The sequence below is a fragment of the Cyphomyrmex costatus genome, unplaced genomic scaffold (genome assembly GCF_001594065.2).
Source record: "Cyphomyrmex costatus isolate MS0001 unplaced genomic scaffold, Ccosl1.0 scaffold193, whole genome shotgun sequence".
NCBI classification, from domain to species: Eukaryota; Metazoa; Arthropoda; class Insecta; order Hymenoptera; family Formicidae; genus Cyphomyrmex; species Cyphomyrmex costatus.
Genome location: NW_017275965.1, coordinates 3,482,224 through 3,504,579, shown reverse-complemented (window position 1 = coordinate 3,504,579; position 22,356 = coordinate 3,482,224). Strand labels below are relative to the sequence as shown.

At 41.1% G+C, this 22,356-nt stretch overlaps 1 protein-coding gene across 1 annotated transcript in view; it reads right to left on the bottom strand.

Moving 5' to 3' along the window:
- The window catches only part of LOC108772809 (homeobox protein araucan), a 64,502-nt gene extending 42,978 nt beyond the window's left edge, over positions 1-21,524 (bottom strand). Inside the window, exon 1 of the mRNA XM_018538437.1 lies at positions 21,414-21,524. Coding sequence (XP_018393939.1) covers positions 21,414-21,524 — 111 coding nt within the window. The remainder of the gene's footprint in view (positions 1-21,413) is intronic.
- Between the last annotated feature and the right edge of the window lie 832 nt (positions 21,525-22,356).

Sequence of the window (22,356 nt, the reverse complement as noted above, 5' to 3'; positions counted from 1 at the left end):
CATAAAATATAAAATTGTAAAGTAGAATAATTATCGATATTCACAGCTCGTTTTTATATATATTACGAAGTTGCTTTAAATATAATACCTTAAACTCTAAATATTTATAACTCTACGATTATAATTTATGATAACATAAATTGTACTTATGATGGTTTTAAATATAATATAAGAACTGATTAAAAATATTAGTCAGTTTGTATCTAATCCTATTGGTGCCAATACACAAGTCACAAATGTACGTATATTGTAAATGATTTAAAGATCAAGTGGTTAAGTTAAAAATAAAAATAAGAAAAAGGAGCATATACCACACGCTGGATCGAAGTAGCAAAAATCTGGAGTATTTAATATTATTAAATACTCCAGATTAGATAATTATAATTATCTAATTACATAATTATAATTATGTAATTTTTAATATTAAATACTCCAGATTTTCGCTACTTCGATCCAGCGTGTGGTATATGCTCCTTTTTCTTATTTTTACGTATATTGTGTTTTAGTCTTATTGTCATATCGTCGAAAATTTCATGGAAACATTGAGCAGATTAGTCATGGGATTTACTCCATACTGTGCTACTTGAAATAATTTCATGGATTATTAAGTCGTACCAATGAGTTGAAACCATTAACTGCGAACAAAACATTTATTTATTAAGTTAGAATGAAGACTTTTCTATCTGTATAAAATTTTCTCCATGGAGAAGCAAGATCTGAGAATCACTGTCCAAAGAATTCTATAAAATTTTTTGAATCATTAAATTGTCAAAAAATATTATTAAATCAAAAGTACTGAATCGATAATTATTTTTATAATTTATTTCCTCTCCGTATAAGAATGATTGTTTATTGTCAATATATAGGAATGGTTGCGATATTTACTTTCAACGTACACATATCATACACGATAGCGGAACGTAATTAATAGCAAACAAATGAAATATTGATATGTAGAGGGATAATTATGACAAACAGAACAGAACTAAGCTTATTCTCTTGGAAGTACGAATGTGTGGAGGACAAGGATGATTGGATGAATGTCGACGTGCCGTCGGAGGACAACGAGAAAATAGTAGTTGCGTTGCAACAAGATCCACCTTTGCTAATAGGATTAGCCGACAGGTTGACGAGGTCTTCGGAAGATAAACATCCTTTTGAGAATCTTGTACCTGTGCCTGAGGTTCCTCGAGGAAACGGTCGTGGGACCCCTCGGATGATTTATTGTTCTGCGTAAACCTGGTGACCTGCTGATCACGCCCTTATAACGAACTGACGGTCAATGCTATAATACAAACGTTTGAGAAAACCATGTTCTAAAACCACTAGGACTATTATATCGTGGAAACGTATAACTACAGTGCCATAATTTCCTTCAGAGTCACACGCGATGTCGAAACCACACAATAATTCGCTTAATCCCTCTCTCATTCTCTGGGGATCATCGTTCGCAAACAAGAGACTCACAAAACAACCCGCATTTTCGCCGCACATTCAGCACCGAATGCGGTTCTGTCCTTTCGTTTCATGCTAACACGCTGAATTCCCGTGTAAATATCAAATATTATATTCACTAGACAAATATTCGTGAATGGAGCAATGATATCGGTGTGACGATGTTATGAATTTATGTGCATGAAATTTGTTGTACAAACATGATATAATTAGATGATTTGAATATATGATTCATTAATCAATGTTGCAGAGGCGATCTGTCTCTTTCATTAGAGTTGAAAATTTATAAATCCGTTTTATTAATTCATCGTGATGAGATTTCATTTCGTCTTCTACAACAAGATATTTTATTAGGGAATAAAAAATTTCGAATTCTGTGTAACGATGTCTACGGCGCGGCGTTGCTGTTCGCCGTGACGGACGTCGAATAATTAAACGAGAAGGATGCGGTGGTGACAAAATGAAATGTGACGCGGCAGCTGGCGCGCGATGTGAAAATATCACTCGGATTGTTGAATGTCCATTTGTGTTTCGCCATTGGACGTAACATTTATGATTACGGGGGTAAAACAGTACTCGCGGTTCGTTAGTTTTTATTGTTACACTCGCCTCGCTGTACTGTCAAGCGCGGTTCACGGACAAAAGTAATAGTATCACCGGGATGAAAGACCGCAAAATTTTACATCGTACGATTATTTCATGGATTGCAATTGCACTGTTATTACTACGTTATTTTGTTTGGATCGATATTAAAACGAGAAAAAGATATCTTGAGGTATATATACGTGAAAGAATATCGGATTTTTGTTTCCACAAGTCATGGCCCTAACTGGACAACGACAGTTGTAAATCTCGGTTGGAATATCTGCGATCAAACTGTGCAGGGTCGTTTGGTGTTTACAGTCGTCAAGTTTTTCGAGTCTGATAAGGCGAAGGTTTCTACGAGAAGAGAGAAGGAACTGTCGAGTCCTATCTCACCGGTCAGTGTGTCCCATTACTTGTTCGCAGGTCGAGTAAAAGTTAAACGGCCATGTCCGTCTCCGGCGATAAGGATGCTTAATAAGGCACCAAACTACCCCATCCACTTTTCTTCCTACTTCCTCGCTCTTATTCCTGAAAGGTCTCTCCTTTATCTCAACATCGGCCTAGTTAGGCAAGCTCCATATTTTTCTCTCAAGTTTTTTTAGTTTTGTTAATCTTCCAAAACAAATCCTCTGCATGAAGAGAAATGAGAAGATCGAGCTTATTTATTGTTTTTATGCTTAACGTTTTCTTTTAATAAACGCTTCTTTTTCGAATCTATTCATCGAGCTTATTTCATTATACTGTTGTAATACCTTGATTAGCTTTTATGACTATTTTACGAGATTTTCTCGCCGTAGGTTCTACTGCTCTCCAAAAGCAAATTATTAGTTCTCTACCGCGGCGGAATCATAAAAGCAGGTCTAATTCGAATGCCATAGAATGGCGCGATTTACACCGTGGAATAAAACAAAAGATTGTTACGTAGGTTTCTGAGGCGAGCACGCTAAGGTAGGAAGAAGGAAGCTAATAAGGGGAGGTCCAGACTGCCCCGGCGCCTTCGGGGTACCTTTGAGGGGCACTGCAGTTTTATTGGTCGGAACGTCCTTGTTCCTCCGGCTGTTTTCTTCTTCTATACTACTTCTGCGCCGACTTCGTCTTCCTCTTCGGCACACGGTATGGCCGACCAGAATGTTGCCGTAAAAAAGGCCGATCCCTTCCCCAGACTCCTTGTCCGTCCTTCTCCTCACCTTCTTCGTTCCCGTTCTCCCCACGTAGAACGACGAACGAACGACCAACGAAATGTCAACCGTAAACCTCGCGAGGCAACACTAATTAACCCGACCGAAATAAACTGCGGCGCTCCTCTATGTCCCTCTCACTCGCTCGTCGAGTCTCTTCTTTTGTTCGCGCGAACAGATTCTCCAGCCCTCGGCGAAGTCTTAAGAAATACCTTGAAGCAGTCTTAAAATTCCTAATCGATCTATTACAGAAAAGACCACAAACTACGGCAAATCCAACTAGTTGAAAAATTCAGCTTTCGTATACTAAATTTATTCGAGTGAAATCTCTCTCTAAAAGAGTTGAAAATATTGCCGCTATTGAGAAAGAGTGAAAAATTTGTATTCTTGAGAATTGGAGTGAGATTTCACTCCAGGAAATTTAGAGAGTATGGAATGTACTTATACCAATGACAGAATGAAAGTCAAGTACAAACTACAAAATTAGTTTGTACTTGAATTTTACATTGAGGAGAACTCAAATCCAGTTCAGAGTCGAAATGTTTGCAGTTAACTTCGCTGATAAGTACATTCCAATATTTGCGAATTATATCTTATCGCCTTATAAATATGTATATTTACGCTCCAATGACCGCAGAGACATACATGCCAGGCATTTTATCTAATTTTGCATTTATTCTCAGAGCCACAAATTATTTTTATTATTATTTTAAAATAATATAATTAATGGATACGTATTGGTTCTCGCATATAACATTCTCATGACGATGGAAACGTCGTGTAGCCGAAAAAAAGGGAAGATTTCATCCCAGTCACTGATGGATTTTATCGCACCAATATATACCGTTCCAATGCGTGATCGGTTGGAGAAATAAATCGAGGCTTTTTTGGCATAAGAGTAGGAAACATTGCTTTCAGTGCGGGTGGTAGTACAAAGGGGCAAATCCGGATGACTCCCTTGTTCGCTTTCGTTCTCGTATTCCCGCCTCGAAACTGTCGAATCCGCGGGGTTTCCCCTATGCCGCCCGTTGCCAGGCATTTCCATTTTATTCCGCACATGAGAGAGGGATGCGTCCACCCCCAACACGCAGAGAAATCTAACGAAAACGTTTATGTCAGTTGCTATTTTATATTTTTTTAAAATCATTGAAAGAATCGCATGCTTAAGACATTTGAAATCAGCGATTATAGGAGCTTCTTGTATAACGAATGATTTTTAAATTAAATATATTGAAATAAAACAAATCATCGAAACGATAAAGAATATATAGTACTTTTTGTCATTTTAATAATTTGCTACATTATTTCAATAAACTTAATTAAAAATTATTAGTTATATATTTTAAGCGATAAAAATAATTGATAATAAATAATTTTGTAATATCTTCCAACGTTTGTGAACGTTTCGATTGGACTGAGCATTCTAGTATACAATATACATATATTCTATCGAAGAGAGTTCGAAAAAAGCTTCCGTGTCATTACGGGACAGTGCATAGCGGTCGACCGAATTTGGTTGGACGCAGAGTACCGTGGAGACATTGTTAGGCTTCGTCGAGCCTAATTGTCAAGCGGTTTTCGTTAAAAGCGCGGCCCTTGGCGCGAATGTATGCGCGTGTGCATCGTCCCTCCATTCTTGTCCCCTGTACAACCGCGCTGTTTATTGTCTCTGGCCGCGTTTTCGAGCGCCGCAACGTGCACGTCGCGCCGCCGGCCGATGCGTCGAATAGTCGCGGAGAGCGTCAATAGCGGTACGATTATAGCGTGCGTGGGAAGAGAAAAAGGGAAAACCGTCGGGAAAGGACGGCTGGCGATATTGCACGAAAATACTACAAAGCACGCATTTAGTCGCTATCACGATATCACAATTGTGATGCCATTATACAGCTATTATCCATTGTTTATGAATACAGAAACATATCACACGCCTGTTACAAGCATCGAGATTATACATTCTCGATTCCTTGCAACATCAGCAGCATGACATATTTTATGATACGCTTCGTATAGACAAAGCAGTCGAACAAATAACATGATGGAATACAATAATAGGTCTCTGTTCTTTTCAGCCAAATTTCTTATATGGTTCAGCTTTCCTCTTGAAGAAGAAAAAGAGAAAAGTTAAACGGTGTAAACAGTTCAACTGAAAAAAAAGACCGTTCTATTAAATTAATTTTCCATATACTATAAATATTAATCTTCCATCGACAATTGTCTTTAAAGGAATCATCAAAAATTTGATTGTGAATTTTAAATAAATTTAAATATATATATATATGTGTGTGTATGTGTATAAAAAATAAGTAAAATGAAATCCGACTTCTACTATGGTAAAAACTCATTAACTCGTAAAACTTTAATAATTAATCAGATTTTTTTTCGATTTTTATATAAATATAATCCGTAACAATAAAAATTTGCTTTGTTTCTCAAAGATCCCTATTACTGATAGAAGAGTTAAAATTCATGTTGCTGAAGAGTTTTAAAATACCGATTATTATATTCCTATTCCTCGTGCAAAGCGGAATAGAAACAAGACAGCAGAAGCTGGAGGTAACAGGAAGTATTTGATCTCCGCTAGAATGTCTGCATTTAATAGTCTGCACTTTAAATGGTTACATCAGAAAGGATGCCAAGTCCTAAGGTTAATATGAACCTTTCCTTGAACATCGCATCGAGTTCACGCGAAGCTCGTGCAGGAGGTACCTCCAAAGAAGATGCTGTTTCCCAGGTAACCTACGCCTATGGCGTATCAACAGCTCCGACAACACGCAGCCGCCCTCGTGGTGCGTACGTTGCATGATAGTTTTCGCTTCTTCCCCTTGCCCCCCTACAGACTCTGCACTCTTCCTCCAGCGTCCGCAATCAGGTGCAAAGCACCAGAGGTATTGCAGCTTGCCACGATGTTACGTGCCCATGGAAAATGAATAGGTAATTATAATGCATCCATAATGCAGGGGGACAAGACCGACGAACGCACGATCGCAGTTCGCTTCTCGGAAGGAAAAGCCGTGATGTTTCAACAGAAAGTTCGCGGTATAGCGGAAAGAGATGGAGAGAAGATTGATCGAATCGCTATTTATTTTCGAACACAGCGCAAGACTACACGAAAAAAGATTTTGCTGAAGTATCTAAAAATCGAAATATATAGATTTAAAAACAATTTTGTTGGACCATCAAAATAATTACGTATAGGAATCTCTCAAGCGTGATAAGCGAAACAAAAAGAGAGTTTTGATATTCTAGCAACCAGTTCGAGCGTTCTTACATTATTATTTTCATGTCCACAAAATGATTTTCCGACCTCTGTATCCTTTTTAGATACTTCAGCAAAATCATCTTTACCGCGTAGATAAATTATAGATTTGCAACAGCAATAATGTTGAGAAAAAGAAGAAAAAATGAGAGAGAAAGCGAGAGAAAGAGAGAGATAGAGAGAAAGAGAGGGAGAAAAGAACTGAAATCACATAGCGCTCATTAAAATTCATTTGCGGCCACCTTTCGTCTTCGCTCCTCCTTTCTTTAGCATCTCTAGCTCGTTTATGTGTTATCCGCGCACACGGATGTGCAAAGTATTCGAGGCACGACGCGCCAGTGAACTGCGCGTACCCGGTGAGGAACACGGACGCGTATACACGCGCGCGAACACGCGCATTCTGTAATTGCGCTTTATTGCGCGTTACAACGATTAGAATTAGAGAGCGATCAAGACTTCTCGTACGAAAACGGTAGTCGTAACAATATCTCTCGACGCCGCTGCCAGGAAAGATTATACCTCGGCTGACCGCCATGTGCGCGCGGCGCAATAATTGATTTAAAACGTAATAATTCAAGGAGATGTAGCGGATGCAAAAGGAGAAAACGTCGGAGGTATAACATCGCGAAATTACGATCGGCCAGCAATTTGCTGATGGGATTTCTCTGTGCTTCCTGATAACGTATACTCAAGTGATTATTGTTAAGTAATGGACTATCCGTTGGATATAATTTATCTTTATCGATTGTCAAGCGTTAATTATGGCTCCCACAATTAAAATGATTTTTCTTTCAATCTCGCGAAATGTTATCTTGCGTCTATATAATCTGAAAAATTGCAATAGACGTCGATGAAAATGCATTGGGATGATTGTAGAACAATGACTTTTAAATATCTCATCTCGGTCCCTTTTTCACGGAAAATGCTGCGGGTTGTTACGTCATTTACAATCACTTTGTGGTGCGAAGTGTAATACATTCTTCAAGTCCGCCTCCGTACTTCAGTCGCTCTCCTCGCGGCACTGCGGGTCAGAGTGCAACGATTTTCCATAAAGCAGATTGCACGAGATTCCGGGAGCCTTAGCGTGGCATGGTGTGTACGTTCTGCCATTCTGCGATTGTATGCAACAAAGTCGTGGCGGCAGCGTTGCATCGGACGCGCCGGGTCGGACGAGTCGCGGCGAATGGGGATAATGATCGACGGAAGTGTTCGTGCTAAAATATGCAGATCCAGCTAAAATTACCGGAGAAGTACCACCTAGCCGACTCAGCCGACCGACCGCCGCCGAGAGGGAGGCGAGACTATTGGTGTGCATCGTATGCTCGCGGCTCGGCTTCGGATCGGCTTAGCTCTACTCGATGTATGCAACTATATTCACGACGCTGGAGTGTGGGCGATAGTCGATGACGATGATGATTATTTCTTAATGCCTTCGTTTATTCTAACGACAATAGACATAGAATTCTGCAACGCAGACGAAGGAAGTTTGATGATTGCATAACGTAAATCACCGTAGGATTCATGCGTGAGAAATCATTTCAATAGACTACTTCTCGGTTTGCATCTTTTCCGATGTCTGATAAATGATTTTATCGTGTGTCTCGCGAAAAAAATGCTGTGCTATAACGTTGTTAGAGTAACAGAAAGCGTAAGATCTAGATACGTTCAAGTTCGGATCACGATTAATCTGCAATCTGGGCCTTCTTTTCCGATATACAAGTTAAATTTTAATCTTAAATTTCGCTAAAATAAAAGGGAGAACTGTTTCCCTTCCCAAACATGTTATCTGATCTGTAATATTTTGTAATATTTGATAATACTATATAATATAAATAAAATGAATTATTTCCATTTTTGGAAAGCCTAAAACATAATAAAAAAAAACTTGAGTTGGACGAAAAGGATTCAAAAAAGATTGCAGACGGAGCATTAAACATGTGCTATTTAATTCTTTAACAAACTTCAAAGTTAGAGCGATGTGTTAAAAATATTTTTAACTGCACGCAGAGAAAGCCATAAAATTAATTATTTTACCGCAATTTACATGAGATGTACATACACCGGATGAATTACGTTACGATTTATTTATTACGTTAGTTGGAAAATTAGCATACTCGATTACGGTCTAATTAAGAATGGCCCCGCCTCATTATATTCTAGTCGGTTATACGTAGGAAACGTTAATTCGAACGGTAGAAACGTTTAAGCAGGAACGTCGCCAGCGTCTTACGTATGCATAGTGGCTTGTCACAGGAACCAATTAACTTCTTTACAAGGAACGACCATTACCTCAGAATGCGTTAAAATGACCGGTGAGAGCAAGGAAATCGCAATGTCAACGGTAAAACCAACGATTGCTTAACAAGCACCGCGGCGATTTCCCAACTCTTAACAGCGATTATGGTAACCGGAAAAGATTCGTGAAGAAATTTAATGAATCGTCCTAATCCATCGACACATCCACTCTGTGTGTGGTTTACAAATATCTTCAAGAAAGCTTAAAGAATAACTTCCGAAAGAGCATGCATCGTTTATCGGAATTTTTTAGTAGATGAGAATTAAATTTCCTCTTCAATCTTAAGGTAATGTTCTTTCGTCTGGTTACACTCTGTGTAATTTGCATCGAGATCCAATTACATGCGAGCCTTTAAAGAGTGATCGACTGCGGCTGTCGTCACGTAGCCGGCGATGGTCGGTTGGTAAAAAGAAGAGATAGAAATTTATCTAATGAATCTCTTTCTCTCTCTTGTACGATAACGTAAAATGGAACAATTTATCGCGACGTTGTGATCGCGGATCGCGCTCGTAAATGATACATACGCGCGCGTAAACATAAGAGCGTTATGCGGTCGTGAAAAAAATCGCTGCGGCGCGGTCGAGTCTCGTGTCTTTGCGCGCGTTACAAACTATATATGTAACATGGCGAACGAGAAGTGTACACCTACTATAATCTGTTAACAAATATCCAAGGCGGACTGTTAACATGCGTTTATGATGATTTATTTGGCCGATGTTCGGACGTTATACACTCACTTCGAATATAAATGCGTTCGATATCGGGTATGAATAATTATAATTGAAAAAGTACGCGGCAGAGGAGAAATTTTTTTCGTTAAAGCAGCCATTTAATATTAAGCTATTTAATACTGAAAATATACTACACGCCTAAACATTTATTAAGTCTTTAACTTATTATCAAACACGATGTTTATGAAGTGACATGAAATAATACTTTTTACTTTTTTTTTTACAGGAAACGCACGGAAAGAATAATTTTGTTAAAGTATTTTTAAAATTTGCTACATACAGATCTAAAAGTCATTTTGTTGAGCCATAAAAATAATTATGTAGAACGTTTAAATGACAATGCTGCAAAAAGTTTTAACTTTCTAGCTACTAGTTTAAGCGTCCGACATAATTATCTTAATAGTCCAAACAAAATTGTTTGTATAAAAATAGCTGTACATATATCTACAGCTATTTTTAGACATTTAGTAAAACCATTTCTGAGTGGAAATTACTCATTCTCGTCATAAACGGAACTATAAAAGTACACATTAACATGTAATTAAAATGGCTCTTCTAACAAGTTTAGATATGTATATGGAACATTCGAATTGTTTTTTTATCCAACTGTAAAACTAGTAAAACTATACGTTACGAATATATACAAAAATGGCGGAGATAATTCGCTTTCGCAGGCTAACAGTTGAAAATTGTCACGTTTAGATAGGCCTGTAGTTGTGTTCCGATCGACGAGCAGTCGAAGAGCGGCATGATGGATAGCCGCAGACGCTTTTATCAATCGTTTAAGCGCGATCGTGCCTCGATTGTCAACGAGAACGGACCGACATTCACGATTTCGCAACGCGCGGATATTGTTTGTCAATGAGATATCCTGAAATGTTCCCAGAGAGAGTACCTCTGCGATGATCATCCGTCACCGACGAGGCGCGCCTCGCGCGTGATCGAAATCACGACGACGACGTGCGAATATCGAGACTCGTACCATGGATCGCATGGTAATAACGGAGGGGATAATTATATGCGTCTCTAAAAGCGATGCGATCTCTCGAAGGAAATTATGAGGCCGTGAACATTTCTGATATCGTGTTACGCCTGAGTTTCTTGATGATGCGCAAATTTCACTCAGAAAACGTAGAAACTTTAAAAAGTAAATTCACATTGATGAGAAAAATAGGATGGCTCAGTGGTTATAAAAACAAAAAATTAAATTATTAAAAATAATTAAATAAACGAATTTCTGTATTCAATCAAAACAGATCTCTGCAGCTTAAATTTTTAAGTGAATTTATATACACATCTGATTCTGCAAATTGCGCGCGGAAATCTTTTTCGGTCTTGAAACGTAATCATGAGCATCAGAACCAGTAGTGTAGTAATATCACTTATTAATATAAATTGACAAGCAATTTAACAATTTTTGATGCTAATAAGCATCTTTATAAAAATATTAATAATTAGATGTTAAAAAATGAAAATCTTAAATTTGCAAAAGCTCTTATCGCGAAAATATTATATCTTAATTACAAAAATTTGTATTCTTTACTTTCACAGCTCTGCAATGGTAACAATCTCTACGTATATAATTGTACTTGACACGTTAAAACCTCCAGCCTTATTGAAAATACTTCGTCTTATTGATCATACCTTTCGTTTGAGGTGGCTCGCGTGCCCCAACCGATAACATAACGATTTCTAAGAATACGTGCCCCGGAAACGATATGCGGATACACCTGATTAATGCGCGACATAACCAGCCATAAGTGCATGTCATTAACGATCGTTCATTTTTCATCGAGGTATTCACGGGGACGCGTGTGCCCGCGTCGAGCCGGTGTATATACATTCTCGATGAGAGATCGGGGATCAGCCTGTTGTGTTCGAATATCGACACACCCTGTACACACATTAACCGACCGATATATACGAAGGTCTTTAGCCGACTCGCGAGCGGGAATAATAATTTCGAGTGCTCTTCTCGGAGATAGATACAGACACGAAGAGGGCGAGAGGAACGTATGCGCCCTGTACGTTTATAAACGAAGATAGACGAATTGAAGAGATAAAGAGGGAGAGCAAACGGGAAGAGAAACAAGAGAAAAAGGGACAGAGAGGGAGAGAAAGAGAGGGGTTTAAGATATACGTTACAGGTGAGAGCGCGAGTATCGCGTGCTGCAAACGAGCCGGCAGCTGCCCGCTTCTGGCTACACGGTCCCAGGTATTAATATGCGACTGACCGAGTGGGACCGATGCTTTTGCTGTAGAGTAAACTGCTAGGCCGGTCGTATTACGTCACGTCAGCCGATCGCGTAGGGCCCGGTCGCGCCTCTTTTCGCTTTTTCCCTGCACTGCGTCAATCTGCCACATCGCTGAATTGTTAAATTACAGTTTATATATTTTTTTACGTCGAGTGTAAGGGACGCGTGTGTCCCTACTCGACGTAAAAAGAAAGAAAGGCTGTCGCGTCGCCCGTCCGGACTAATATAATTTATCGTGTTCCCCTTTTGTGAATAATTATTTTTAGTCAAGTAGTATGCACGAGTATAGCGTGAAACACCACACTGTGCGATGAAGGAAGGAACGAGGAATTAAACGATTTTATTTATTTTATGTCGGGAGTCGTTGCTTCATGAATATCGGCCTTACACGCGAGGATTTTGAAAAGCGGCATGCGGCGACGGCGCATGGAACGTCAAAAGGTTGACTGACATGTTACCGTCTACCGCACTAATATTAAACTATCATCGTGGAAGACTTCGAACCGTTTCTTTTCGGTTTCTTTAGCTCGTGCTCACGTGCATGTGAGCGATGGGTCACGTGAGGGCCCCGCCGGCGAGTATATGTTGATTTACGCCGATCGTGAGGTTCTCGATATACTTTGTCGAGAAGAGAGGTGTATTAAGCGTGCGAGAGAGCGGGCCCGGTGTTCCCTCCCTCCCGTCATTAGAGTTCCTCGAGAACGAGTGCTTTTTCATTTTCATGCGCTGGCCGCCGGCAAAGAGCAGGGCCCTGTCGAACCCCGCGGCATAGTTGGAATATGGCATCCTCATTTGAAACGAAACACCTCGGTATTTGCACGTTGATGTTGCGATACCATCCGTTTTATTTCGAGAGCTTCACCTCAAAAGTATAATTGAAACGCAAGTCTACAGTTGAAAGATACTAATTTTTAATGCAGTACCGTTCTTTACCGCGTTGCATTTTTCGCAACGGACGCAGTCAACTCTCCAAACAAAGGTCTAATGTCAAAATTTATAATACAGTTATTGACGCTCTGTGTCTCTGTAAGGCTTTCATTTTTTTAAAATGTTTATTAAGAAGCACTGATTAATTTCAAGGAATCAAAATAACATAATTCGTAAAATAGAATAATATATAGAAAAAGTGATTCAAACACATAATGATAATATGACATAATATTGTGAAAAACGAATTTTGAAATTCTAGCAACCAACTTCAATCTGTAATTATATTTTCATAAGTTTAATTTGCTTACTTCAGTAAAGTCGCTTTTTCTGTGTAAAATATATTTTAATCAGAAAAAGTCCAATTTGCAGATGTAATACAAAGAAAATTGAGAGGTTTGACATTTTTGATAAAGAGATTTACGTATAATTGAGTAGATCTATTAGCTCGAAAGGTTAACGTAGTTTTCCAGAGTTCCCCGGCGTAATTTGTTCTCTAAACGCGTATCGTTGAATCACGTTAGGGAAATTACATTTGCCCCGTGTGCGTTAGCGGAAAATCCGCCGTTAGTGAAGACCTCACTCGTGTACGACACCGCAAAGATGCCGCGTCACGACTTCCTTATCGGGCCAATGGATCCGGCCAGGTGGTGGCGGCGGCGGCGGCCGGGCGCATCAAGGGAAGCGAGTGCGGAAGCGGGCGGAAAAGAAGCGCGGTGAGCTGAATTAAAAGAACGACTTGTCGGTTAGTTGACTCTCCGGTTCATAGTTTTTCTCCCTTCGTGAGAACGCTGGGAAGAGCGGGAAGAAAGGGAAGAAGAGAGAGAGAGAGAGAGAGAGAGAGAGAGAGAGAGAGAGCGAGAGAGAGGTAGAAGAGAGCAATCTGTTTTCAGCGCGGGATAACTCCGCAGCCTTCTTCGCTTCTCTACCCCTGGTTGGTCCCCCAGCCTATCTACCTTTCATCCCCCTTTTTCATTCCCCATTGCGGGGTTACGGAGCACGGCTCGGTAACCTCCCATCGACGACGCTTCTCTATCGCCACCGCCACCGTAGCGGGCGTAAAAAGCACATCCGAATTGAATCATTGCTGAATAAGCGGGAAAGTGGCTGGCGCCGGGTGGAAGGAAATCGGGAAGAGCGGCTAACCCCCGAGTGTAGCGGAGGGTCGTTTTCCATCCGACTCATTGGAACACCTCTTCCCTCGTGTCGAACGTGCCTCTCCTCTTCCCTATCTCCCTTCGAGCATCGCAAAAGCACTTTAACCGCGCTTTTCTCTCTCTCTCTCTCTCTCTCTCTCTCTCTCTCTCTCCCTTTCGCCTATTCTTTTCGCTCCATCACACGGAATTCGTACAAACTTTAGGAAATTTGTTCATCTGCAAATTGAGAACCCAAGAACTTTGAAACTATTCAAACATTGAAAAGGAGTTACTTCAAATTATGATCGCGTGTACGTTTATATCTTAAATATAATGAGAATTATCGTAAGACGTTTTACACATTTCAATTTAGAGAAGCATGCCCGCACGAACGCGTTGTCGTTGCTCGTTTCTCTAATCTTACACGGGGGACTCGTACTTATGTAAGTCGTACGATACTTCGCGTAAACTTCTCCAAGAAAATTAATTACTGCTGGAAGATACTCCACTTAATAATGGCGCAGCCCCCTACGTTTGTAGAGGTCGGATCACTAACTGTTGCGTCGATACCCCCGTACGATGCCACCCCCGGCTAATAAAGTAACCTCCATGAGACGATGAAAGAAAAGAGAATCCACGACATATACATATATACTATAGCTATTGGATATCAAAGGAACAATGATAACTTAATCCCTTGAGTTAAATTATATTTTGTTATATTAACTTCCATGTATGTCAAACTAAAAATCAATCTTTGTAGTCAGTTTCAAAGTAAACGTCCATATTATCATATGCATTTAGCAATAAATTAAATTTGAGTCAAATTTAATACATTTTCTTGAATAAGTTGTTTAACTTCATTTAATTAAATTAATGTCATATTGAATAAGAGCAGTGGCACTATAAAAATGATTAAAAATGACCCAAATTGAGTGACATTATGAATTTAACAGTACTATGTATATATACATATATTATATAATATAAGAATAAAGGCAGCAGGAATTATGTGCTTTATTATTATAAATATGCTCGCACACCTATTCACACGCACACTAATGTGTGTTGAGATAAATCCACCCTTGTAGTGAAGCGTGTCGGTCGACCGAGGGTCGTTCAATTAGGACGAACCCTCCCTCCTCCCCTCAGCGAAAGCCAACTTGTCATTTACATCAATGACAAAAACTTTTGACGTTGTCTCCAAGGGTGCGTGCTTGAAAATGCGGTTGTTCGATTTTCATTTCCCTGCCTTGCGTAAATTTAGGGTAAAAAATACAGTAACTTTTTAAAAAATAGCCCTAAAAGCGCTTTTGATTGTCGAGACTGTATCTTAATAGTCATCGACATTATCTTGATTGATCGAAAAGATTATGCCGTCATTGAATAAGTGCTGTAACTAATATACTTTTAATGATTGTAGCGATGTAATATGTTGTTGCCTTGTACTTAAGATTAATAAATATATAAATTGTTAAGAAACATATTCTAACATAATACATCTCTTCCGTATAAGCGTTTCAACCACACATAAATTTGACTTATTTTTAACAATTTCTATAAGTTACGTGTTCTTTTTCAGTATAGCGTTAATTTAACAAATAAAATTATAATGTTGTTTACTTTGAAATTAAGCACAATCATAAAATGGATTGATTTATATTTTAACACACATGAAAATTAACACAATATTACAAAATATTACTTAACACTCATATTATTAATTCGAAAGATTAGGTTACCACCAGGGGATTGTGGTTTGCTTCTTTCGTATCTAAGTGCAGATGCAGAGGGACGGGCGATTCGATAGCTGCTGAAGTTAGTGTACGCGGCACAAAAAATATTTTTATTACAAGCGGCGTACCGCTACTGGTGCGATTCGAAAGCGGTGGTTCTTTACGGTCCGCCGAATTTATTCTCGCGTGAGAGCGAGCCGCCGCCGCGGTCTACTGGTGACACAAAAGAAAAGCTTCTCTCGTGCGCCACGTCTATAATCCAGCAATCCTTGTTCTTAGCCGCGTGATTACTTCCGTTACGAAACGGCGAGCGCCTTTAAACGTATCGGGCCGTTTCATCGGCCGCGGCGGATCCCCGCCGATATAGCGTCGGAACTTGACGAAGCATAGCGGTTGCTCGCGAGAAAAAAGGTATGCCTATAAGTATACCGTTTTTTTAATCTAGCTTGTATGAGACTCTCTTGCGAATACTCGATACAATCTTTTCAGCAACAAGTGGTCGATTGTTTCCTTTACCTCGCGCACTCCGGTACTTCCGTTGACTCGGACGTTTTCGAATTCCCAGAAGGTTGTCGAAGGACTCGAAACCACTCTCGACGTTCTGGTGTGAAGAATTATTGCACAGACATTAGGATAAGTCCCGAAACATAATAGGTGTAATAAGCCTTGAGCCTTAAGAGATTGACCAATCATAGTCGAGTATTCTTCTCTTTCCATTGTGATTGATTAATTCCTTAAGACTTAAGGCTTACTACACCTATTGTGTTTTAGGACTTACGGAATAGAGTAATGAGTCGAGATTTAAGCTTTTCTAACAAATCCATAGTAAGTATTTTGTTTTATAAATAATTCATTCAGAATTACACATTTCGTAGAATGCAGGATTCAATTGATTTGATGGGAGCCCCTTTTGAAAGTATTAACTATAGACCTCAAACACAATCATTATTCACACCCCCTACCTAATGTAGCGCTGTTGCGGTGATGTATTCGAGATGAGCGACGGAACGGAGAGAAAATACGGGCGCCGACGTGGTCTGTAACCATAACCATTAGGGTACCGTGAGTTCGTCGCGCTCGATAGCGACATTGCGCCCTGCACGTGTCCGGTCGATGCGGGACGCACGTGTCACGTGTGCCCGAGGAAGAACTCCATTCGGACTTGTGAACGACAGAAATCAAACGACGAGGACAGCGACGACGACGACGACGACGACGACGACGTTGACAACGACGACGAAGGGGGACGACAATGGAAGGACGTCGTCCTGGATAGAAGCAGGAAGGGTGGCGACAAGTGCTTACACAACAAGTGCGTATCCCGCGCGCGACAAAGTGCGACAAAAGTACGGAATGCACGGCCGTGTGAACCTTGCAACGAGTCGCCTCGGAAAAGGCGATGTCATCGAACTGGGCTCTCAAGAGGGCTAAGCGCTCAGTCGGGTGACACATTTCTTCCCCCTTAGAACAGTACGAAGGCCTCCTCTTCCTCGTATGGGATATCGAATCGCCAATATAGACAAGATAGAAAGTTTAATAGTTATTATCGCGTTTTGTTTGAAATAAATGTAAAATTGTAAATTAGCTGATTTGGAAAAGTATCGAGAGAAAAAAAAAACATGATTTTCTTCTAGCATCCTATAATGATGTTATAATTAATAAACAGATGTTTATATTTTCCATAATAATGCTAGATTTTAATAACGTATACTGTAGCTGGGAAAATTGCCGCGTCGTTAGAATAAAATTAATGATATAATCATATTTATATACAGAGCGTGCGTTCGGAATATAATAGAATATAATTAACGAGCGCGCGAGTAATATTCATTAATACGAAATTAACAGGCGCCCCTAAGAAAACAAGGTAGTAGCGCAACGTTATAATTATCTCATCATTATATGCAAAATAGTTTTTAGCGCCGCATAACAGTCGTCAAATATTATTTCCCACGATCACGATTGGTAGTCTGCGAGCAGTTACACGAGTAGTCAGGAACATAAAAAAGGTGTCCGAACAAACGTCGCCATGCATCGAGCGCATTCAGGCGTTGGAATTTAGTCGTAACACGCGACTTACATCAATTACACGAGGGAGAGGAGGAAGACTTATGCCGTCTAACTCTTCGCCACGAATTGAAATTCCTTCAAAGCCCCTCGGATACGATGCTTCGCAAATCGTTCATGCCTGCGTTCTACCGCGCCTCGTATCGACGCTTCGCTCGTCCGACACGAACGTGCCGGGCAAGCCACATGCTCTATCGCTTTGATTCTTTCGTGCCCGGTCTCTACGTTTTCTCTTCACGACCATACCGTAGTATACTCGGCAGAACGGGGTAATTCGGAAGCGGGACGCGCGACGCCGTTATCGCCGACGAATCGGCCGAGTTCTCTCACGAAGCGCGTACGTGCTCGCGTCTTCGGTAGTCCGCTCGTGTTCGCTTCACCTCGGAATTCACGAGTTTTCGGTGTGAACGGGAGGAACTCGAGGATTCGAGGGCCATCGAACACGATGGAATGTCGCTTTGCGCGGGAGCTGTGCGGGGATTCGGATTTAAGCTACGATCTATGTCGAGTATAAAGCCCGTGAAAAACAAATAGGAAGAAATATGAAAGAGAAAGGCGAGTAGCGCAGTGAGTATAGTGTAGGACGTCGGAGGAATACGAAAATCGATGGTCGATCGTCTGTGTTTCCTGCGTACGCGAGTAATAAGACCAGATATTCTCACACGGGCCTCAAGCTGTGGGTCCGCCCTCCCGCCCGTCGTGGGAAACTTATACGTGAGCCGAACGATGCTTGAGAGTCCGCCCCGCGAAACCAGCTTTCAAGACAAAGTCTTGAAGCTTTTGCGACGCAGGTGCGATTCGATTAACGGTCTATAATTCGGTGCGCCGACATTTTTCAATGCCGCAGCTGGGACACGCCGTGCGCGCATTTGTCACGTGTTGGACACGATGCGAGGGATGGTCTCCCGCCGTATTTTAATTGGACCGATCGCTTACTTTAATCCTTTTCGCGCGAAGACGCCATCGTGTTTTCGCATCTCGTTTTAACAAGGTACCGGTCACATGTCGCCGATTGTGCGATCGCGTCACTGTGACACAGGCATTGGCAGATAGACGGTGCTCTTAAATATGAAATTAGCACGATGCGTCTCGTTTTCATTAACACTCTATTCATCAATCGTCCAAATCTTTTTTTTGTACGAAAGTATCTATAATATTTTATTATATACCTGTACATAGTCAATATTTAATTGAATCTTCGATTTCTCATTACTAGCTTTGCTTGTTTTGACTGTTAGTATTATTTTAATAGAATGACACGTAGTCTTTTGACAATAGTCGAAGTTCTATTTAAACATTCTAATTAACATTAATTAACATTTTTTTTATCAAAGATCAAAGAGATCACATTTCTGGAGCGGTAAAATTTTTTGAAGGGATGTTTTGATTTTACTATGATTCGTCATGATTATAATAATACTCTGATTTGACTAGATAATTAGATTACTTAAAAAATATATATTTCGATATCTCTTTCAAATAAAAAAATCAAAGAAATTCCATTTTTCAGAAGAGTAAGATTTTCTGAGAACGCTCTGATTTTACTATGATTTATTACTATGACTCTGATTTTACTAATGGCGGTGTCGTTATGACGTGCGATATATACGACAGTTATTGTCATCGTGTATGACGGATTACAGTCGATCGTTGTGTCTCGTGGTTCACGCGTGCACATGTATAACATGACTTCGCGGCGGAAGGAAGGATGCCAGGAAGGGCGTCCTGTATCGGAGGTGAATCTGAGCTCCGCGATCGGGGCGGTGAAGGTGCAGGTGCCTCTAGAAACCGGCGACGAACAAACGGTAGGGCCGAGGACACGGGAGGGGGCATAAAGGAAACGGAGGCCGAGGCCCTGCACGCGCCTCTGACGCGCCGATGCCACCGATATCTTCTTCTTAAACTTTCCTATCCGCTCATTCATGCCCAACTAAATGCCTATAATTTCGGATATGATTACAGGGCACCGTAACCAACGCCCTATGGATTCATGCTGTCCCGCCGAGAAAGAGAGGGAGAGAGAAAGAGACAGAGAAAGAGCTCGTTTGGAAGGAGGCTCGACGAAATTGAAACGGAACGAGCCGGGGTCCCTCGATTCGTCGATCGTTTTAAGGACGATTCTTTTCCTTCGTCTCGACCCTTCGCACACAGGTAACATATGTATAATAACATATAAATCTCCCCCTCCGCTCCGAAGCAATCGATGACAGGTGGTCCCACGTGATTATTACTAATTTGCTGTAGGCTTAAACAAACAGAGAAATCACCACGACTATATATCCAGGTGCCTTCTACCTCGGTGCAGCCTACTGGAATGTTGCCGAGCTCGCGGTTCGATCGCTTCGGCTTCTCGTGAGGGCCTCAATTCGGTCTCTTAATTGCGACCCGATATACGGGGTGTCCGGAATACAGTTTGCGAATTTAAGAGTGTATCTCTCACAATTGTCTCACGCGGGATACGTAAAAAGATACTGAACGCGTGATTATGCAAAGAGGTCCTTCATAAATACGTATCGTAAGCTACTCTCAGCTCTGAGACCCCGTCCCTGAATTATATATATTATCTCTTGTTAGTCTTGAAAGGTAAAACATTGACGGAAGAAATATGAGTTTCTAGCAACGTGCCCGCGTCATTAAATCATTAAACCATACGGTCGCAGCAGGATCGCCGTGGTGGTCGTCGGAAGATTGAAGGCTAAAGATCCTTCATTGAAGTAAATCAAAATGGCGCTCGATAATAATGATGTATTATAATTAGCGTGTCGAAGAAGTTACGGAAGCTACGGGGACGGATAGCCAAGAGCGGCGTAATTAAATATACGTTCCTTGATCTTCGTGTGACGTACGTGCCGCAATCGTTTTCACGGAATGAAATCAGCGCGTCCCGCCGTATCATTATAATAATGGTTTCCACACCGGAATTCCCCACGACGTATATAGCCGTGCGTTTTATTAAAAAGAGCTATCCGACGCGTAGCCCTCCGGGCGTACTTAGGATGAATAGGTTTTACAGGGTGTTCACGCCAATAAGACAAGTTTACGCGTAAAAAAACTGATAGAGGTCTGCCTACAAATACTGAAATTGTCCAAGTGTGTTTAAGTAAAAGAGGGTACGATTGCATGTAGCCTACCCTCGCACACAGATCAATCGGCTGACTGGGCTAAGTTTAAACCGGACTAGGTTTTTCTTCATTTTAACTCGATATAAGTTCCTTATATATTACGAATTAACGAATCGCTTTAAGAGGATGAAGAACTTTTAGAGGATAAAGATTTGTCTTTTAAATTTTATACAACTTTTTCTTGAAAATAAGAACTTGTCTTATTTAAGAGAAAATTTAAAAGTTTTTTAAATAGTTTATATTAATTCATTATTTTTTATATTGTGTGTGTATACTCTTTGTTTTAAAATACGCGACACACTGTTTCAGCCCTACTATAGTGGCTTTCCCGTCATGTGAAGGTAAAAATGGAAGATCAAAACAAATATTTCTTCACACGCAGCAACGAAAAAACAAACCGGTTTGCAAATAATGTTACTCCGATTGTGTTCACATCGCGATGAATGAAAAATTATTGCTTGATGATTTTTTTAATAACGCAGTTATTTCTCATCTCTGATATGTGATATTATATCTCATATTTACTGTATACTTTGCTTTTCCCGCGCTTTTCGTTCTTGCTTGGCAATTCATTCGACAGACTTGAGTCTCTTAAATTGCGAATTTTACACGTTGCAGAACACGTTAAAGCGCAATTTACTCCAGAAAATGAAAGAAGAGAGCACTTACCTCTTGATGTTGCATTAAGAAGTCGGAAGCAGGTGGTGGCGGGGGTGGTTCCGCGGCGGAGACTTCCTGGAGCAGTCCCACGTGATCCCAACAGTCTTCGGACATGTCCATGGTGGAGTCTTCCTCCGTCCCTTCGCCTTCCGGACGGGTCCTCCCCCGTGGAGAACGAGGTGAGCCAAACTTCCTGTCCCCCTGCTTTTATAACACGTCTCCTTAATTTCTCTACACAATCGTGTTTCTCGTGAAGTATGATCGAGAGGGAGATACTATTAGGCACACAGTCACTTTCAAAAAAATCCAGTCACGTATCCCAGTCACAACAATATCGGCGTGACACACCGGGTGGCCGCCGGTGCACCACCGCCAAGAAGAAGAAAGAGAAAAAGAGATCCACGTACGTGAGTACCTTAAGTACCACGTATAAGTACACCGATTCCTCGACGACGGAATTGACGTGTCGCGTGACCGCGTTCTCTGACGAACGACAACGAGGCGGCGACGACGACGGCGGCGTCGAGGACACGACGACGGCCGTCGGTGGTGGTCAGTCGGCGTGGAATGAAGTTCGCCCGCGGGTTAGGTTGGGTTAGCCAGCGAGCGGGAGTTGTGCAGCATCAGAGCGCGCGCGGCGAGAGAGACGAGAGAGGGTCGTCGCCGATGAGAGAGAGGGGGGAGAGGAGAATAGAGGGAGCAGGAGATAGAGAAAGAGAGAACGCGAGTGAATGAGAGGGTGAGAACGACGGGTGGGGTGTGAGGGAGAGAGAGAGAGTGGAGAAGAGAGAGAGAGAGGTGTAAGGCGTAAGTCTGCCCTAGTCGCTCGCTTAACCGTGCAGGAGGTGGCGCCAATATAAACCGTACCCCTCCTCCGAGGCCCCCCCTCCTCTCCCCCTCCCCCCCCGACAAAGAGCTTGCGTATAATACCTGTATGCGTCTGTTGGTAGAC